Here is a 20,877-nt window from a genome sequence, read left to right as displayed (position 1 = left end):
CCATAATTGTCCAAAAGTCCATCCAGCTTATTCTAAGCCAAGGAATGACGATCCAAATGAAAAAAAAAAAAAAAAGAACGAAAAATGTGTAACGGTATATCCTCAGAACTTCAAAAAATATTAAGTGCATAAAGAATCTTCCTGTAGTCATTTTCTTTGCTTATATCCAGTCATATGTCACAGTAAATCCACTCACGTTTGTTTATATAATCCATTAAGCAGTGGTGCGTTTTTGTGCGATGGATATGAGATGTTAAACTGGCGTTGTGTTCTCTGAATTGATTCTACCTGCCAAAAATGTTGTCATACTCTAGAAGGATGAGTTCTACAATCTGGTTCTGATAGACCATGTGAACCGCCATATTGCCCGTCTCGACCTCTGGCCGCAGCAGGGTTGGGCCGAACACGATAGCCACGCTCTGGGTAGTCATCCTGTTCACCTCGCCATGATCTATCACTCTGAAAAAGAAAGATAGAATAAGTGTTTTGTTTTGTTTTCCTTGTAAATTGGGAGAAAAACTAACCATCAATCAACAGCAGAGCTCATATTTTGTGAATAAAGAGCTTCCGTTTGTCTGACAAACAAATAGTGAAAGGTGAATTTGTGGCAGGTAAATGCATTTCTTTTTCTTAACCACATGCAAACCAATCTACTCCACATTAAAATGCCAAATCTTCCCAACGCTGGTGATTTTGCATTTAAAAAAAATGTTTGGGTATTGTGCTTATATTACATAAATACAGATGCCTTTTCTCTGCAACAGCAAAATGTCAAACCATAATTTTTCTGGAACGCTATGCCTCTGTCCTCCATTTTGAGTTACAGTGGACCATGAGCCATTTAAATGCAAATGGAGGCAAAGGCAAATGTCATTGTGCGTGTTTGATATAGCAATTACGATTGAGACTCAATACCGGTCTCGAATTGCATTCAGAATTACCCAGTAAAGCACAGTCTCGTACAACAACATGGGGAAATGATTCACTCTATATGTAGAGTGAAAATAGAGTTTTCTTTGTTTATGTCCCACTTCATTTGAACCTGGAGTTGCTGAAAGTGTGAAGGTGATGTCCCTAAAAACACATTTAAATTTGTCTTAAAATGATGTGCATGCACGGACAAGTCAAAATATAACGTCATTTCAGATTTACAAAAGATTATAGCAAATCTCTAAGAGAGGAAGAAATGGACACTTCATGTGCCTGAGAGCAAAAATAAGGTGGAATACTGTAGAAATGATCAGACCTCACAAGACTGAACAAGACAACTCCCTAAAGAAAGCCCAGAGTGATTAAAGATTGATGTGACTCTCACCTGCCACCGAGGAAGCAGCTTTATAGCTCTTGATTATTTTAAGGGTTGGAATGGATGTGATAACAGAGGTACAGTTAACAATATATGGTTATAAAAAGCTGCTTTATAAACCTAAATCTACAAGAAAGAAAAAAAAAGTAGTTTTAGTAGGGACTCTTCAATCTTCTTTCAGGTAAATCACACAGTAGTTGTTTTACCAGTCACTGGCTCTTAAATCAAAACTAAAAATACTCTACTAAATGATGTAAGCTTATATACACTAATGTTAGAAATTAACGGGAAAGACACAATAGATTGATAAATACATTTATAATATTTCTATTTCAATAAATTTTTTATTTCATTTATTAAACAAAAAACGTTTATTGACCACTAAATCAGCATATTAAATTGATTTCTGAAAGATTGTGTGTCACTGAAGGCTGGAGTAATGACTGCTAAAACTTCAGCTTTGCATTACAAGAATAAACTTATATATATATATATATATATAGAAAGAGAGAGAGAGAGAACTGTGATTTTAATTTGTAATGATATTTCACAATATTACTGTATTTCTGATTAAAAAAAGCATCCTTGGTGAGCATAAGAGGTTTCTTTGAACAAAAAAAACCCCTCCAAACTTTTCAACAGTAATGCAATTACGTTATTTATTCATTTATTAAATACAACTAAAAGAGACAGCATCTAAATTTAGTATTGGACAACATTTTAATTTAACATTTAACATTTTAAAAATGTCAATCAGTCTATTCCTGTCTAAATGGATGGGTCTTTGCCAGAAAGAGGACATCGCTTCAAACAAATTCAACACTAAACAACATCTACTAAAAGAGCCTGAAGCATCAGCAACATAACAGTTGCGTTCTCCACATCTGCCGCTTCATGTGAAGCTCCCAAGGTTGATGTCACAGTCAAGGCTCTTAACTAATTGAATTAAATTCCTACTGCATCACAATCAGGCCGCCACGCCTGAATTAACCACGGCACCTCACGCTCACACTTTCCTCACTTTACAGCCCTTCATGTTGTCTCTCCGTCACTGTCTTCTGCTCTCAATATTTCTCAAGACTCTCTCTTTCTCTCTCTGTGGCCCGTGCATCACACCCAGTGCCAATGGCAATGCATCGATAGGATGTGGTGTACACTCTTCCTCCAGACTCTGTCCTGCTCCTCATAATGATGTAGTTGGCTAGTCTCCAGGTCTGTCCCAGTAATGGATACAGTGAGATAACTCGATAGAGGCTTGCTGTGCAGAGCACTGACCACACCCTCCTCACCTCTAACAATCACACACACACCAGCATGGCCCTAAATCAATAATGAATGATGATGGTTTGGAAAGGAAAGCTTATTAACTCAAAATGACAAATCCATCCTGTGCATAATATACTAATGTTCCATTTAAAACAAGGACGGGAGCAATTCCTTACCTTTTCAGGTGTCTGAATAATACTTTCATTGTTTCCTGATTGGGTTTTGGCAACTGTTTGATCAAGTCTTTTATGGATTGGACTCGCTGCTTGTAATCGGAGGGCTCTGAAAAGTAAGCAAATTGAAAAAAGCAGGATTAGGGTATGATCAAGATGATCCAAGCCTAGGAACGGGAGGAAAAACTATTCCCAAGTCAAACTGCTCCCTCTTGTGGTTGATGCTTTCTTAGTATTCTGGGTGTGTAATAATAAAATCAATGTCCATTCTATGGACATCCTCTTATTAAAAAAAAAAAAGAGGATTTAAAGAGGGTTAATAAGATTATTTCTGAAATTAATTAACACTTTTATCCAGTGATCAAATGTTAAAATACATTCTGTTTCAAATAAACGCTGTTCTTTTAAACTTTTAATCAAAATCCTGAACAAATGTCACAGTTTCCACAAAAACATTATGCAGCACAACATTAATAAAATGTTTCTTGATCACCAAATTAGTCAATTAGAATGATTTTACATGACTGGAGCAATGACTGCCGAAAAAATAGTTTTTACATCATAGGAATAAAACATTGAAATAAAAAACTGTGCTTTTAAATTGTATTAATATTTCAGAATATTATAGTTTACGTTCAAAAACATTTACCACAAACTTTAAAACAGCAGAACATCTGAACGAAGAAGTTCACATGATAAGCATCACAAACTCATAAAGAACTCACTAATGGCTTCGACAAAGTCATTAAAGGATGCGTAAGTGAACAGAGGCTCTGGAAGCTCCCGGAAAAACATCTTCAGAGCACCTGTAGTCACGTGGATATCCTCCCACTTATTGTCTTCCAGATTCACCTTCTCATCTGCAGACATAAACACATCCTTCATACCGATTCAAACCAAAGCTGCTGACCCACAATAACAAAATCGGATTGTTTGACCTTTCAGCGTATGAGATGTGCATCACAGTACTATTTCACTATCATTTACAGTATATACTACCATAAAATGTATTCATATTTTGAATTAGCTTTTGTTTTATATTTTATACACATTTTAGGTATATGTTCAAGTAATTTGATGTGCTTTTCTCATTTTAATTCGTTGTTTCAGTTAGATAATTAGTAAGCTTTTCAAGTTTAAGTTGTACAAGCTAATATTTCATTTTATTTCAGCTTTATTTCAACAGGAACAAGACTGGTGTGTGAGAACGGTTTGCGAGATTGTATCGTTTTGAACAGCTATACTCAGAACAAAACAGTTCTTCCCTACCGTGATTGACCGCAAAGCGCAGTTTCTGTATGACAGCCAGGTTTCCACTGACTCTATACAAGCCATCAACATTCAAGCCTGAGAAACGAAACAGGAAGTGAATTTAGTCCTAGAATAACAACTCAAAAATGTATTCGTAATCCAACTGCTGAAACAAACAGATAAATACCTGTATTCTCCACATGCTCAATGCACATCTTGACAAAATTAGGCACGGAAGTACCTTCTCTCTGACACAGGACAGCCAAACTGCAGCCAAACACCTGATCTGAGAACAGACAGAAGGGTTACCAGAGGTGTCTTCTCTTTCCTCTGTATGTAGATCATTCACAAAAGCCCAAAAATCCAATTAAGCTGTACCTTTTATGTAGCCCTTGTCCCGGACAGCCTGTAATGTGGGTCTCCGTGTGAGGAACTTCTTCAGTTTGACTCTGGTCTTCTTCTGCTCAGACGAATCCAAACTGGGGTTCTTTACGACTGTACAAACACATGTCTGTGTCACGACTCGACAAACTTTATGTAGCTATGATTTATTTTACAAATATGTCTTCTCTACCTCTGTGTTTCTTGGAGTCTCGTGGGTCTTTCTCTTTGTCATGTTTCTCAGCTCCTGGAGACTCCGGCATGTCCTCTTCAATGGCCTCATCAGACTCCCAAGCCTACAACACGTGCATTATCATTAATACCATTAATAACATCGATGTACCCTGTGTATGCCGTTTAAGCCATAATGGGGTGTGTTGATTTGACTCACATGTGTGTTGATGGTCTCAGAAAGCGCTCTGAACCAGTCGTTGATAACACTGTCAATCTCAGACTGGATCAGCAGCTCCGTGCCCACTCGTGTCTTCAGCTGTAGGGGTCAAAGTTCAGATCAGGTCAGTGGAAGCATATTAAACAAGAGTCAGGACAGATTCAGTTACAGTAAGAATATTTCTAGGTAATACAGGGAAACTTATTTTGTATATGGATAGTTGCTATGTTCTTGTAAATCGCAAATCATAGTAATTAATTGTATTACAGAACTTTGTGCAATTTCTAATAACTAATAAACACTAAATAATTACTTATAAAAATGATTAAATAACTAATAAATTAGCTATTTGCTAAACACATTTGTCTTTAATTGTGATACTGTTGCCATTGAATAAAAAGCATATTTTATCAAAGTAATTGTGATATTGTAATTTTGATACAGTTAATAGAGTTCTAGACACTGTGATGTTTTTTAAACAAGTGAAAAAAATCACTGTAACTAACATTCTCTCATAGATTATTGCTTTATTATCTTTAATTATCTTTATTATATTTACTAGGAAATTGCTCTGTATGCAAAAATGTTAAAACAAAGGGCTATTTCGCGGAAAAATGACAATTCTGTCATCATTTACTAACCCTCAAGGTGTTCCAAACCTGTATGACTTTTGTTCTTCCGTTAAGCACAAAAGAAGATTTTCTGTAGCCATTAACTTCCATAGTATGGATAAAATACTGTAGAAGTCAATGGCTACCATCAACAGTTTGGTTTCCAACATTCTTCAAAATATCTTCCTTTGTGTTTGAGTGCTAGTAAATGATGACAGAATTTAGATTTTTGGGTGAACTATCCCTTTAATTGTTTCTAACAATGAGACTCCCACCTCAATGACATGTTTCTTGCTGGATTTTTCTTTGGATGCCCACTCAACCGAACCACCTCGCAGGTCCACTGTAAATTCCGGTTTAGAATGGTTGCCTCCAAACTTGAAAAACAAGGTGAATTAACTTGTTTTAAATCCTGTCATTCTCTAAGCAAATCATCAAGAGTTATTTAGGATTCTCTTTAGTCCAATGCTGTTAAACACAAGCTATAAAGTGATGTTCCTGGGTCTAAAGCGAGTTACACTGCATTTTAAGTGTCAATTAGTTCTGGGTGCCAAGAGTACAATAATAGGTTAGACTGAAATATTAAATGCACAATGCACACACTTGACTGTTTTATCATTTACGGCCTAGGTTTGAAAATTGCATTCCCACATTTTGCATTGCGCAATGCTAAGCTCCATTTTGTGTACAGATGCTTACACATTCAAATAGCATAAAATCAATTAGTCAGAATATGCAGAAATGCATGCCAACAATCTTAAGGTTCTTAGTGCATACATTTTCATTTACTAAGTCTGGTTATTTGACATGATAAAAGTTTGAAATTCAATCTCTCTTACTGGAGGAACTAGTTTCAAGCACATAACAGGGGGCGATAAGTGTGGTGCACAGGCAGAAAGTAGGACGTGCACAAATAAAACGGGAGACAACGTGCCCTGCTCAGCTGATCTCAAAACAGATATGCATCACACAACCTATTATTCATTTATAATTATTTAAATAATGAACTTATATTAAATGCTATTCATTTTAAACAATTTAGCCTATTTAAAAAGTTTTTCAACTTTAGAAAAAACTGTTCCTGGATCAGCATCGAGGGCACATTCATTTTGTCCAGAGAGGCTGCCACATACAGGAGGAGCCCGGCTGCGTCTACAGTGCGTGTAGGACACTGCAGGCCGGGGCTTAATCGAACGCTTCCAGTTACTTAGCAATGAAAGGAGGAGTTCAGGAAAGGAACCATTGCGGCAGTACGACTTTGAAGAGACAGAGAAGAGATGGAAGAAAGGAACAGAACAGAAAAGAAAGTGATGATGCATGAAATCACACTCACAACACACATGGGAGATATAAATGAAGGAGAGAGGTACAAATCGGCAAGAGAGCTAATATTAATAGTCATCTGAATGCTAGTTTTTAGATAAAAGCATGTAGGTCTCTTTTTGTTTAGATTTGTTGTCGAGCACTAAATGTGAATGCAGTTTGCATGATACACTCCTGAATAAATGCAGGCAAATTTAAGGTAGACTATGGGGAATCCTGTCAGCATTCAAAGCATGTAAATTGAAATAATGCTGACTAACAGGGTTAAGAGAATAATTCCACATTTGTCCCAGATGTACAGACCATTGTAAACTGTATGAATACATACCCAGCTGGTGCCGCTGCCCTGACCCTTTGCAAAAAGTAAAGCGTATCCCTGCAGGACAGTCCAGGTGGAGGCCCAATTCTTCCTGCAGGACAATAAAAACAACAGATGCATCTGTGACACTTATTCTAAAGATCAAGCTAATCAAAACCTTGTTTTTTAATGACCAGTGCTTACATTTTCACTGCGGCACATTACATTAATTCTTTGAAGAATAAACAAAGACCACAACGTTTCTTTTAAGAATATATATTGCATAAATATCATCATTTTATTAAAATGTGATTAGTTTATCTATTTCCCCACACCCAATTGCAATATTAAGTGATGCAGTTTTTACCTGACTTTCTTGCCATGTTCAGTAATCTTGGTGACATTGAGAACACCACACTTTTCTGAGGGCTACAGAGAGGAGAAAAATGAGCTTAGTAAGTAAACATTTATATCTATATCTATATATATATTAATATAATGATTATAATAGAATGTATTATTGTTATTTGCAGTAAAATTTAAATTTAGATGATAACATGCATTTAGATGACAACTAAACTTTAATAGATTGAAAAGAGCATGCATAAAATCTAAACATGGGTTAGTGTGTATACTAACAGTGGAGGGGTGTTTGGGTGAAGAAGGGCAGGAGTCTGATTCAGGAGAGTTGTTTTTGGCATTTACAGACTCCTGCAAGCAGAAAAAGTGCGCTGTTAAACATTCAGAATAGAGGGAGTTAGAGGATGAATACAAAACAAAGTTAGACCCATTCTGAAGGCAGTTAAGAATCTCCTAAGAGAAAAAGGGTTTATCAGGGTTTGCATGATGGATAATAGTCAAAATCACTGTCTTGCCATGAATGATTTTTAAGAATATGGACAAGAATTAAAAAAAGAGATGTCAGTTGAGTTAATGAGGAGTTAGTATAAAGCAAGCATACAAATAAACATCACAACTAGATACATCACGAGTAAATGAAAAAGTGCAGATCTGAGCAGGTTTTGATCAACGCATATTTGATTCCTTGATTCGCTTGAAAACTATTTCAATTTGTGAAGTGAAGAAATCAAGAAGTCTGTAATCATATCTGATTGGTTCTAGCATAATGAGGCGACTAACTTCTCTGTACAGTGACAGGCTGAAGCCCCTGGGGAGGCGTTTAACGCTGAACCATCTGCTTTTGAATGGCAGCTGGAATGAAAACCATTGTGTGACACATGAGCAACATAATGTCAGGCTTGTTTCATTTAGTATCTTTATAGAACCAGCATAAATGATTAACAAGATAAAATAGATAAAATACAAACCATATGCACACACACACACACACGCGCGCATGGAAAATGCTGAAGATTAAGGACTGTTAAAAGCCTTGTGCCCTCCTAGAGGAAATATATTTGGGCCGTGTTAATCTTCACTGGCATCTTAGTGAAGGAAAAAAGGACTTTGACAGCCTTTAATTGGCTTTTAGGCTGCATGCTGGTTAATTTAAGATAAATAAAGAAATAAAACAAACATTTTTTTGGCATGTCAGGTTCCCAACTATCCTCTGAGGGTATTTCGATTTACATTTTTGCATTTTGCAAAAACTTTTTTTCTGAGGAAATATACATATTGTTGAAGCTGTAAATTTTTATCAGTTCAAGCGTGATCATTTTGCAGGAAATGAAACCCATGATTTTGGTATTGCTAGCATCCAAAATTAAAATAAATAGTTACAATACTATCTTTTATATATATAAATAAAATGTTCTTATGTTTATTTTTTGTTAAAGGTTAAACATTTGTACCTATTTTTAATAATAGTGTGATTTTTGGTGAAATCCAATTAGGGTCACTCAATTTGAATTATAACAAACATAACATAAAACATAAAAAAAACAAAAACAAATACAACAGATAAAATAGAAAACAGGATTTTAAATTGTAATAATATTCACAATATTACTGTTTTTACTATATTTTAATAGACTTCTTTCAAAAATATCTTTTGGACCTTTGGAATCGTGTTGTGTGTATTCATATATATTGCACGAAAAACTGTATTGTGAAGATTAGTTGTGCTAAAGAAGATTTGTGTTTAACAACAGACGCATACCTTGTCACTGATGTCCAGCAAATAGGTGCTGTGTCTCCACTTGGTCAGCAGAATGGGCTCCTGCTGTTTTCTTTCCAAACTGTGACTCTTAGGAGCTTCTTCAGAGATTGGAGGAGAGAGATTATACTGGGAACAAACAGGAAGAAAAAGAGAGGGAGAAAGTGACAGTTTAGTCCATTAGTGATGCGAGAAACACAAAATACAATGCGCGTAGAGTCACCACAAAAACAACATTCACAACATCATGTATACAAAATTCTAAAGGAAAATTTGTACGATCCAATCCATCCAGAATCCAGTTAGTTTATATACCAAACAAGTATTGGCTGTTAATATAAAAAAATTAAAAAAAGGTACCTCTCTCCTCACCGTCCACAGCACCATGTGCGGTCAGATCCCCTCCTCCGAACATAAGCCCACCCAACCCGCTCAGCCCCCCAGAGTACAACATGTGTGTGTGTGTGTGTGTGTGTTAGATGGAATGAGAGTGAGAGGACAGCAGCGACTGCAGCACTAGAGACACTGATCTTAACTAACTAGATTAGACAATCAGGCTTACTTTTAGATTTTCCCAGGAATCCTCCTACTGCCCTGGTTAACACTAAAGCTAAACAATCAATGAACACACTTGATCTAAAGACAGAAGAAAGGCTGTCTGGGGATTTCTGAGGAAAAAAACATTAACTTACTTTTGGTAACTCCCATTCTGAGCGGGATCCGTCAGCGCTGTAGTAATACGGCCGCCCTTGTTCGTCCACATGCTTAATCCACTGTCGAAACAAGAAAAATAAATTTGTTACTCTGGGTCTCATTCAAAACAAAAAGAGATTCTGAATGTAAGCAGCTCCTTACGGCACCTTCTCATTAGTGTATTCAGATACATAGAGTGTGTGGCCATGTTCATCCAGTTCCTCAGACCAGCCTCTAGGGGGCGATCCGTACTGACTGTCCGACTGACTGGAGTGTGTGCTGCTGAGGCAGTTCTCCTCAGAAGACAAATGCTGATGAAAACAGGAAGACGAGACAATGACTAAAAATGGCAGAAAAATAAGAAAATCAGTATGGCGTGGCAATAACGACATTAAAGTAAACTGCCTTGGATAAAAAAAATTAATAAAAATAAAAAAGTGAATACAAGGGTATTTTTAAAAATATATCTATAAAAAATTATTATAAATATTAATATGTATTTTATTATTATTAGTAGTAGTAGTATTAAAAATAAAATTAAAAAATATACAAAACAAATTATCAGTAATAAAAATATATATTAATTTAAAATAATACATTTTAATGCACTATTTATTTTATTATAATTATAATATTTGAAATTGAATGTAATAATTCATTTTAATATTATTTAAAAATAGCTTAGTTTTTATTATAGGTAAAAAAGCAATATATTATTATTTTAAAAATAATCATGAATACACATTTTATTTTTGTTATTATTATTATTAATATATTTTTAAATAAACAATGATAATAGTTTTAGTTGCACAACAATGATAAAAGTTGCAATTATTTTTTTTATATATGATGACATATTATATTATTATATCTGAATTACTGTTAAATATTAATAATCCACATTTACATGCATACATACAGCCGTGGCCAAAAGTTTTGAGAATTACATAAATATTGGAAATTGGAAAAGGTGCTGCTTAAGTTTTTATAATAGCAATTTGCATATACTCCAGAATGTTATGAAGAGTGATCAGATGAATTGCATAGTCCTTTTTTGCCATGAAAATTAACTTAATCCCAAAAAAACCTTTCCACTGCATTTCATTGCTGTCATTAAAGGACCTGCTGAGATCATTTCAGTAATCGTCTTGTTAACTCAGGTGAGAATGTTGACAAGCACAAGGCTGGAGATCATTATGTCAGGCTGATTGGGTTAGAATGGCAGACTTGACATGTTAAAAGGAGGGTGATGCTTGAAATCATTGTTCTTCCATTGTTAACCATGGTGACCTGCAAAGAAACGCGTGCAGCCATCATTGCGTTGCATAAAAATGGCTTCACAGGCAAGGATATTGTGGCTACTAAGATTGCACCTAAATCAACAATTTATAGGATCATCAAGAACTTCAAGGAAAGAGGTTCAATTCTTGTAAAGAAGGCTACAAGGCAACCAGGAAAGTCCAGCAAGCGCCAGGATCGTCTCCTAAAGAGGATTCGGCTGCGGGATCGGAGTGCCACCAGTGCAGAGCTTGCTCAGGAATGGCAGCAGGCAGGTGTGAGCGCATCTGCACGCACAGTGAGGCCAAGACTTTTGGAAGATGGCCTGGTGTCAAGAAGGGCAGCAAAGAAGCCACTTCTCTCCAAAAAAAACATCAGGGACAGATTGATCTTCTCCAGAAAGTATAGTGAATGGACTGCTGAGGACTGGGGCAAAGTCATATTCTCCGATGAAGCCCCTTTCCGATTGTTTGGGGCATCTGGAAAAAGGCTTGTCCGGAGAAGAAAAGGTGAGCGCTACCATCAGTCCTGTGTCATGCCAACAGTAAAGCATCCTGACACCATTCATGTGTGGGGTTGCTTCTCATCCAAGGGAGTGGGCTCACTCACAATTCTGCCCAAAAACACAGCCATGAATAAAGAATGGTACCAAAACACCCTCTTGTTTCCAACTTCTTCCAACAATCCAACAACAGTTTGGTGAAGAACAATGCATTTTCCAGCACGATGGAGCACCGTGTCATAAGGCAAAAGTGATAACTAAGTGGCTCGGGACCAGAATGTTGAAATTTTGGGTCCATGGCCTGGAAACTCCCCAGATCTTAATCCCACTGAGAACTTGTGGTCAATCCTCAAGAGGCGGGTGGACAAACAAAAACCCACTAATTCTGACAAACTCCAAGAAGTGATTATGAAAGAATGGGTTGCTATCAGTCAGGATTTGGCCCAGAAGTTGATTGAGAGCATGCCCAGTCGAATTACAGAGGTCCTGAAAAAGAAGGGCCAACACTGCAAATACTGACTCTTTGCATAAATGTCATGTAATTGTCGATAAAAGCCTTTGAAACGTATGAAGTGCTTGTAATTATATTTCAGTACATCACAGAAACAACTGAAACAAAGATCTAAAAGCAGTTTAGCAGCAAACTTTTTGAAAACTAATGTTTATGTAATTCTCAAAACTTTTGGCCACGACTGTACATTATACAGTGTGTGTGTGTGTGTGTGTGTGTGTGTGTATATATATATATATATATATATATATATATATATATATTAATATTACTACAATTATTATTATTATAATTAAAAAACAAATTAAACTTTGTAATATTGATTTAGTTCTAAGTTAAAGCATCTGTAACGGATAGCATTTAAACTGATAAACAACAAAAAAAACCTGCATGTCCCCCTTTTATTATGCGCACATTTTTCCACTAGATGGCAGCTATGAACAATGGAAAGAGTGAAACTTAGATTGAAACTTCAGATAAGACTAAATGAATTTGGAAAATAGGTCAAACATTGTACTATTGTAAATACAAACCTACATGTTATGTTTACAGTAACCAGAATAACAACACATTTTTGTTAAAAAAAAATAATAATAAAAACATCTGTAATAATTGTGATTTCCGCAGAGAGTAAGTTGCTCCACTCTGTTCTGAGTAAAGCTGGGTCAGCCGTCTGTTGAAGCTTAAATATCTGAACAGCATTTTTCAAAGGCTTAAATATAGACTGAAGACCTACTTCAACTCTGGCCTAGTTCAAACTTCCACATGCTCAAGCGTGTGGGCACAGAGTCATTAGCATCATTACATCAGTGAAAAGAAGGTATGTTTACAGATGAATGAGATATATATGATTTACATAGCTGACCAACATAGACATTTTTCCAGCTGTGTTACCTCCATGTCTCCAGAGTTGGATGTGTCCCCACGAGTGAGTCCACTGTCTCGAGAGCGGGGCGGTTTCCAGGTCCTCTCCTGAGTCATGCGGTTGTAGTAGAAGTTTCTTCCACTAGTATCTTTGTGCGTTTCCCAGTCACCCAGGATGTGCAGAGGGGAGGAAGAGGGAACAGGTGGGAGAGACGACTGAGAGATCTTTAGCTCCTGGAGGTTGGTGTAAACGGGGGACTCGGGTCGACCCTGTCCGGTGGGAGATATGCCCTGTACACAAAAAAAGAGGAAGAGAAAAATTATGGAAAATTATGTAATTTTAATCAGCTAATAAAACTTTACTTATTTTGCCAAGCATTTGAAAAACTGACAAAGAGATCCAAGATTCAGAGGGAGCCCATTTTATTGAAATGTTCTCGGTCGACAACAGGCTGGCATCTAACACTGTTCCTTTAAAAAACATATTTAAATGAGAAGCAAGCATGACGAGAATTCAATAAAGTAAAAAATTAAGCACAGAAATATTTGCATATGTTTTTTCAAGAAAGAGAAGCACAGAACAACAGGAGGAGCCCTTTAGACAATTCTACATGAAAAGACATCATAATTTAAAGAACAATTTGATTTTATGAACAATGCTAGAAATTTCAAGGTCATGAGTATAACATACTACTGTATTGAGGTTGCAAAAGTCCAGTACAAATGTCAGGTTTGTACAAATGAAAGTAAAGAAGCTATTCAATGAAAAGCTGTTTGAAAGAGTTATTTTAGAAAGTGTCTCTACCTCGTTACGGTTAGACAGACCACGTCCTCATAGCTAAAGGCGCTGTTATTTTCGTGTAACCCATTGTGAGCTTCAACATAATGAAAACAAGCCACACAATACAAATGAACGCACATACAAGAGGTTAACTGAGCGACTGAAGGTTAACTGAGCGACTGAAAACTATATATATATATATATATATATATATATATATATAGGAAGAACAGAAATAGAAGCCATTCTCTCACCTTAGCATAACAGAAAATACTGCTCCCAGAACAACAACAAAGCCACCACTGACTGATTGACTTGAAACGCACTGTAACTGGTAATGTGGAAGTCTGTGAATGCATATGCTACTATTAAGTGACCTGCCAGGGGGTTCTTAAACATCTGAGGACCAATCCAACAAAACAATGACCCATTTCTAACCTTTAAAAAAATGACAATTCCTGTTTTTATGAAAAGGCTGTTGGCAAAGACCTCAAATAGTCCCAGTATTTGGAAGAGAGAGAAAAAGGCCTGTTAGGTCATCCATCCTGTCATGCATGGAAACATATGGGACTTCCTGTCATGTTGAAATAATAAGGTTAATCGTGATAATAGATTCGGAAATATTCCAACATTTTGTTGGAAACTCTGTGGCATTGAGCAAAACATTTCAAAGGAGAATCCAAACAATTCATTCAGCCAAATACATTTGAACTGGCAGTCAAATAATCATTTATTTATATAATTATCACTAAACTGCACTGCACCAGTTCGAAGTCGTATCACTACATGCTCTTCCAGCTTACATAATAAAATGATATCAACTCAGATTAATATTTAATGTCTATCTATCTATCGATCTATCTATCTATAAAAATGTACTGTTATTTTTTATTTGGTAAGTAGTGGCAGTTTGGTTTGGTTGTGAACATGACCAACTAACTGTATATCATACAAAAAAAAGAAAAACAAAGAGAGATGTTAAAATCTTACATTTTAAAAATGTCAGCTGCAGCAAAATACAGGATTACATTTGCAATGTTGTTATAAAAAAGTTTTGTTTTTAAATAAACTCAAAGTGATCAAAATAATAAAAGGAATCGCAAATTTTAAAATAAAAACAAAAAAGTCTATATGGATATAAAGTAATATAATATAATGTAATATAATATAATAAAGCATTTAAAAATCAAACATTAAAAATACAGTGGTAAAGTTCACCTTCTGAGTTCTGCTTGTCTCTTGAGTCGTAGGTCTTGTTCTTTTCGGTCTAATGGAGATACTGAAACTCTTCAACTCAGTATCTGCATACAAACCACAACCCTGGTTTGCATATCTGCCCCACATGTACACTGTATCTGCATTTGAACAGCACACTGAGAGAGACCAGCCTACACTGGATTGTTTCATAAGAAAGGTGACGAAAAAATATCTCTAAGTCTATATGTCGCAGTGATTATAAGTTCATTTCACTCATTATATGTACAATGTTCCATACACACAAAGAGAAGCACAGAGGACTGTATTCAAATCCATGCTCAGCCACATGCCTCCACATGGAAATGTGTAGCACACACCCAGGAGGAAGTGCACAGCAGCAGCTGTGACTGTCCATGAACTACAGCCCCTATGACAAAATATGAGATTTAAATAAGGACTGGTTCCAAAAATGCATTTGGTTATGAAGTGTCTGTCTGTCTGTCTGTCTGTCTGTCTGTCTGTCTGTCTGTCTGTCTGTCTGTCTGTCTGTCTATCTATCTATCTATCTATCTATCTATCTATCTATCTATCTATCTATCTATCTATCTATCTATCTATCTATCTATCTATCTATCTATCTATCTATCCTCTTCTTGTAATGGCCAATAGAGGTCTACATCAGACCAATAAACCCTGCACCAGAGAATGCTTATGTGCAAACATGGTACCCTGCATTCTTTTCCCTCCTAAGCACCTCATTACTTATGAACAGTGAGAGAGAGAGAGAGAGAGAGAGAGAGAGAGAGAGAGAGAGAGAGAGAGAGTGTGTGTGTGTGTGTGTGTGTGTGTGTGTGTGTGTGTGTGTGTGTGTGTGTGTGTGTGTGTGTGTGTGTGTTTGAACCAAACAGGACAAAAGCAAGGTCCTCCATAAGAATTTCTAGAGGGTCTTGGTATTGTAAATAACTTTGATTAATGCTGACTGTACATTATCCTTCTAATTACAAAAGGAATAATTTAAATGGGCATTAAATGTTGATTTGAATTGAAATAACTGTATTAGATTACATGCAGATTAAAGCTCAACAGGGTTCAGAAACTAACACAGGCACTTGGCTCTCTGAGACGATGTCCATTTATAAAGTTCAGTGATCATCATAGAACAAAACTCAATTACTAAATGCCATTACTGACCAATCAGAAATGAGTATTTCAGAGCGGTTATGCATGCCACACACACACACACACACATTCACTTAAATGCCTTTGTGTGCTGAACTGTGACATACACTAAGACGGTTACATAACCGAAAGAATGTGTGTAAGGTACAGTGCAGCGAGAGAGAGGGCGAGTGAAAAGACAATTTGAAAACTTGGACAAGGTCACAATATTGTGATGTTTCTTCATGGATGTGCTTGACTGTGTAGGACAGGGTTATTTTCTACACAAAAAAACAGGGTAAAATCCACATGACAGGAGGCAGTGCCTGTGATTGGCTGATTACCCTATCGGTGGACTAATGCCCATCTATAATGTTCATTACAAAAATTTCACCAGGTTTGATAACAAAAATAAAATTTTAGCAAACTGGGTGGCATTTATCTTATTCATACGATGTTGTGAGATCGGCCTATAGTCAGGTTTAGTTTTTTTTCAGCTTAAGGGCTGATCTTCATACACTGCTACTTTTTTTCCCAAAAAAATCATGTTTATATATATATATCATACAAATTCACTACCAATTTGCCAAACTGTAAATGAATTACAAATTCCCATAACATTCAAAATCATCAATGTTACCTTTTCTCATGAGATAAGATTAGTTAGTTCAACTCAGTTACATTAAAGCTTCATCTTCTTCACATCAAAAAGAATGTAACTATTAGCAATAGCAACAACCTTTAATCAATCATATTGCTCCCTTTGTTTTTAGAGAGCAGACTCTTTTCCTGCTCTTCTTTTGTCCATCACAAACCACCCATTTCATAAACAAAGGCAAATCTCACTCTCTTCCTCCTGGACTGAGTATGGATGACCAGCGTAACCTACATTTCCATCTGACTGCCTTTAGTCAGGATCCATCCATTCAGCCACACATTAGCACATCTGTGACATATGCAGAGCCATGCAGGCACAGCCACACAGTCACCTCCCCCAGAGCCCCTGGAGCCTCATGGATGTGCGCTCAACTGAACATGAGGTCTGTATCTACAGTATGAGACCATAGTATCTACTGAAAGTGTGCCACGAAGGATGCGGCCATACACACTCAAATCAGTAAGTGTGGCTGCAGGAAGACTGATTTAGTAGACAGCAAACTTTATGGGGAATTTTAGCTCTATTTCACATCTCAGCGAGTTCAGCAATGCTCAAACTCTGACAGAGAGACAACCAATTAACCTTTAGGTCTTCAGCACACAGACTAATGCTGCATGATATCACTCACACACACACACACACACACACACACACACACACACACAGACTAATGCTGATGGTTTCTATAGGACTCGATGAGAATACGAAATCTCAGTCAGAGCAGCAAAATGAACATATATACACATTCCTCACTGGAACAGATGCTGAATGGGTTAAAAATGCAACAAGAAAAACAGATTGATATTCTACGTTTCTACACCTTTTCTAACTTGTTGAACTGTAGTGGAGGAGAAACATATCCATTCATCCATCTTATAACAAGATCATTGGAAGAATGTCTTTCTTTGAATTTTCTGTCTATAAAATAACAATTTGCCGAATACAATGCTATTTTGGACTCTACTGACTTTCAATGTACTGTATGGACAAATACATCTGAAACATTCCTTTAAATACCGTTTGTGTGTGTTTTTTTTAGAGGAAAGTAAGTCATACAGAACATTAGGGTGAGTAAATAATGACAATTTTCATTTTTAGGTGAACTATCTCTTTAAGAATAACTAGTTGATCAGACAACCCACCAACTAGCTAATTATTAAAATAAGTAGATTTGCATCTGTTATAATCAGTGAATTTGACACTGGCTATATAAGCATTTCAGTGAGTGTGTTGAAGTGCAGAAAAGCCTGGGGGCCATGTGCTTTGATTATAGTCCCAAATCCACTACGGCAGACAGTGCATCCCACAACCATGCAAATTCCTGTTCTTATTGGTTCCCCTCATCACCCAAAATACCATATTAAAGGGTTAGTTCGCCCAATTTGAAAAATTATGTCATTAATAACTTACCCTCTTGTTGTTCCAAACCCGTAAGACCTCAGTTTATTTTTGGAACACAGTTTAAGATATTTTAGATTTAGTCCGAGAGCTCTCAGTCCCTCCATTGAAGCTGTGTGTACGGTATACTGTCCATGTCCAGAAAGGTAAGAAAAACATCATCAACGTAGTCCATGTGACATCAGAGGGTCAGTTAGAATTTTTTGTAGCACCGAAAATACATTTTGGTCCAAAAATAGCAAAAACTACGACTTTATTCAGCATTGTCTTCTCTTCCGTGTCTGTTGTAAGACAGTTCAAAACAAAGCAGTTTGTCATATCTGGTTTGCGAACGAATCATTCGATGTAACCGGATCTTTTTGAAACAGTTCACCAAATCGAACTGAATAGTTTTAAACGGTTCGCGTCTCCAATACGCGTTAATCCACAAATGACTTAAGCTGTTAACTTGTTTAATGTGGCTGACACTCCCTCTGAGTTAAAACAAACCAATATCCCGGAGTAATTCATTTACTCAAACAGTACACTGACTGAACTGCTGTGAAGATAGAACTGAAGATGAACACAGAGCCGAGCCAGATAACGAACAACAGACTGACTCGTTCACGAGTCAAGAACAGTTTCTGTTAGACGCGTCCGATTCGAGAACCAAGGAGCTGATGATACTGCTCATGTGTGATTCAGCGTGAAGCAAACCGACACACAGAGCGTCTGAACTGAACTGATTCTTTTGGTGATTGATTCTGAACTGATTCTGTGCTAATGTTATGAGCCCAGGTAAACCGAAGGCTTGCAGTCATTGCCAATGACGCCATTACGTTGAGCGCAAAAGAACCGATGAACCGTTTTCTTCCTCCGGTTTATTGAATCGAACTGTCAGAAAGAACTACTGGTGATCCGAAAACCGATGCAACCGGTTCTTGACTCGTGAACGAGTCATTATCTGGCTCGGCTCTGTGTTCATCTCTCTCTTCACAGCAGTTCAGTCAGTGTACTGTTTGAGTAAATGAATTACTCCGGGATATTGGTTTGTTTTAAGGGAGTGTCAGCCACATTAAACAAGTTAACAGCTTAAGTCATTTGTGGATTAATGCGTATTGGAGACGCGAACCGTTTAAAACGATTCAGTTCGATTTTGTGAACTGTTTCAAAAAGATCCGGTTACATCGAATGATTCGTTGGCGAACCGGATATGACAAACTGCTTTGTTTTGAACTGTCTTACAACAGACACGGAAGAGAAGACAATGCTGAATAAAGTTGTAGTTTTTGCTATTTTTGGACCAAAATGTATTTTCGATGCTTCAAAAAATTCTAACTGACCCTCTGATGTCACATGGACTACGTTGATGATGTTTTTCTTACCTTTCTGGACATGGACAGTATACCGTACACACAGTTTCAATGGAGGGACTGAGAGCTCTCGGACTAAATCTAAAATATCTTAAACTGTGTTCCAAAGATAAATTGAGGTCTTACTGGTTTGGAACGACATGAGGGTGAGTTATTAATGACATAATTTTCATTTTTGGGTGAACTATCCCTTTAATTATTAAGAAATGTTAGAGAGGACTCCTAGTGAGCTATTAATTACATAATTTTCATTTTTGGGTGAACTATCCCTTTAATTATTAAGAAATGTTAGAGAGGACTCCTAGTGAGCAACACTGTTCTCTCAGCTGAAATCACTGTTTGTGAATGAACTCATGTCTCATATATTTTTTATCTAAGAAATCTCAATCTTCACTGTTAGCAGTCCATGTTTTCTAGACTTTACGTTTTTGGGAAACATATTGCATATTATTGTCACATATGCATTTTTTTTACACGCATTTGGCAGACACTATCCAAAGCATTCAAGGTATACATTTTTTTCAGTTCATGGAATCGAATCCAAGACACCGTGCTCTATTATTTAACCATGCATACTTTTTCTAATGCATATGCACACTTTCTAAATGTCAAACCCCTATATGCATTAAACCAAATAGCATTACAAATCATTATTATAGTTATAAAATGACTCCATAGACAAACACTGGCTACATATCTTTCTTATAAAAAACAAAATAGACTAGGAGAGTTAAAAATATGGAGACATTGTCACCTAAATTAGATTTAACTATGAAGTGAGTTGTGGTGAGGATGCTCCTAGACAGAAGGGCTGGATGGATGACTCTTCTTTTATCTCTCTCTCCCACCCCACTTATCCCTCTCTCTGTCCTTCTCTCTTTGAGTTCCCTCTATGTGTTGACCGATTCAAAAGCTTAAAAAACTGCACTACTGAAAAGCTTAATTGAACTGACACGCTCTGCAAGACAAGTGTAACTTTTCCACTGTTTGTATTTTTGTTGATATAACTTTTTCTAAGAGTTACGATATCTACAGAAAAGCAGACTGTAGCAAAGGCAGCTTAGGGGAAACTATTAATCCGGACCTGTAAAATCTTTGGACTGACCTTCAGGGATAAATTCTTCCCTCTCTTGATTCAAGTATAGAATCAAGTTAGCTCTAATACAAATGTCTGTTTTTGAATAGCATAAATTTTGCATTAACATGCTATTTGTTCAAAAAGAGTTTGTTCTAAAGAATTGTGACTTTCTGTCACATTATATAGTACATGGAGCATTACAATCAAACAAAGCAAAACTATCAGCCACTTTAAGTATCTTAGTTTTGTAAGAAAATAATAGTAATATTTTCAAATGGCTAACCTGACTTG

General features: G+C 36.5%; 1 protein-coding gene across 3 annotated transcripts in view; it reads right to left on the bottom strand.

The window, feature by feature from the left end:
* Positions 1–99: 99 nt before the first annotated feature.
* Positions 100–20,877, bottom strand: part of arhgap12b (Rho GTPase activating protein 12b) — a 56,060-nt gene continuing 35,282 nt past the window's right edge. Inside the window, exons 3-18 of one of the 3 annotated variants that reach the window (XM_059532328.1) lie at positions 12,995–13,255; positions 9,977–10,120; positions 9,809–9,889; positions 9,120–9,245; positions 8,141–8,212; positions 7,368–7,429; positions 7,031–7,112; positions 5,655–5,756; positions 4,769–4,867; positions 4,571–4,673; positions 4,375–4,491; positions 4,184–4,282; positions 4,015–4,092; positions 3,471–3,605; positions 2,749–2,854; positions 100–459 (exon numbers count right to left, since the gene is read on the bottom strand). In XM_059532328.1, the coding sequence (XP_059388311.1) occupies positions 285–459; positions 2,749–2,854; positions 3,471–3,605; positions 4,015–4,092; positions 4,184–4,282; positions 4,375–4,491; positions 4,571–4,673; positions 4,769–4,867; positions 5,655–5,756; positions 7,031–7,112; positions 7,368–7,429; positions 8,141–8,212; positions 9,120–9,245; positions 9,809–9,889; positions 9,977–10,120; positions 12,995–13,255 (1,842 nt within the window). In that variant the 3' untranslated portion in view covers positions 100–284. Of the gene's footprint in view, positions 460–2,748; positions 2,855–3,470; positions 3,606–4,014; positions 4,093–4,183; positions 4,283–4,374; positions 4,492–4,570; positions 4,674–4,768; positions 4,868–5,654; positions 5,757–7,030; positions 7,113–7,367; positions 7,430–7,639; positions 7,712–8,140; positions 8,213–9,119; positions 9,246–9,808; positions 9,890–9,976; positions 10,121–12,994; positions 13,256–20,877 lie in introns of all 3 variants that reach the window. The other 2 variants (XM_059532327.1, XM_059532329.1) reach the window with 2 other exon arrangements.

Source organism: Carassius carassius, chromosome 40 (assembly GCF_963082965.1).
Source record: "Carassius carassius chromosome 40, fCarCar2.1, whole genome shotgun sequence".
Classification (NCBI taxonomy): Eukaryota; Metazoa; Chordata; class Actinopteri; order Cypriniformes; family Cyprinidae; genus Carassius; species Carassius carassius.
Note: the sequence above shows the minus strand (reverse complement) of the source record. Positions and strands in the feature narration are given on the sequence as shown.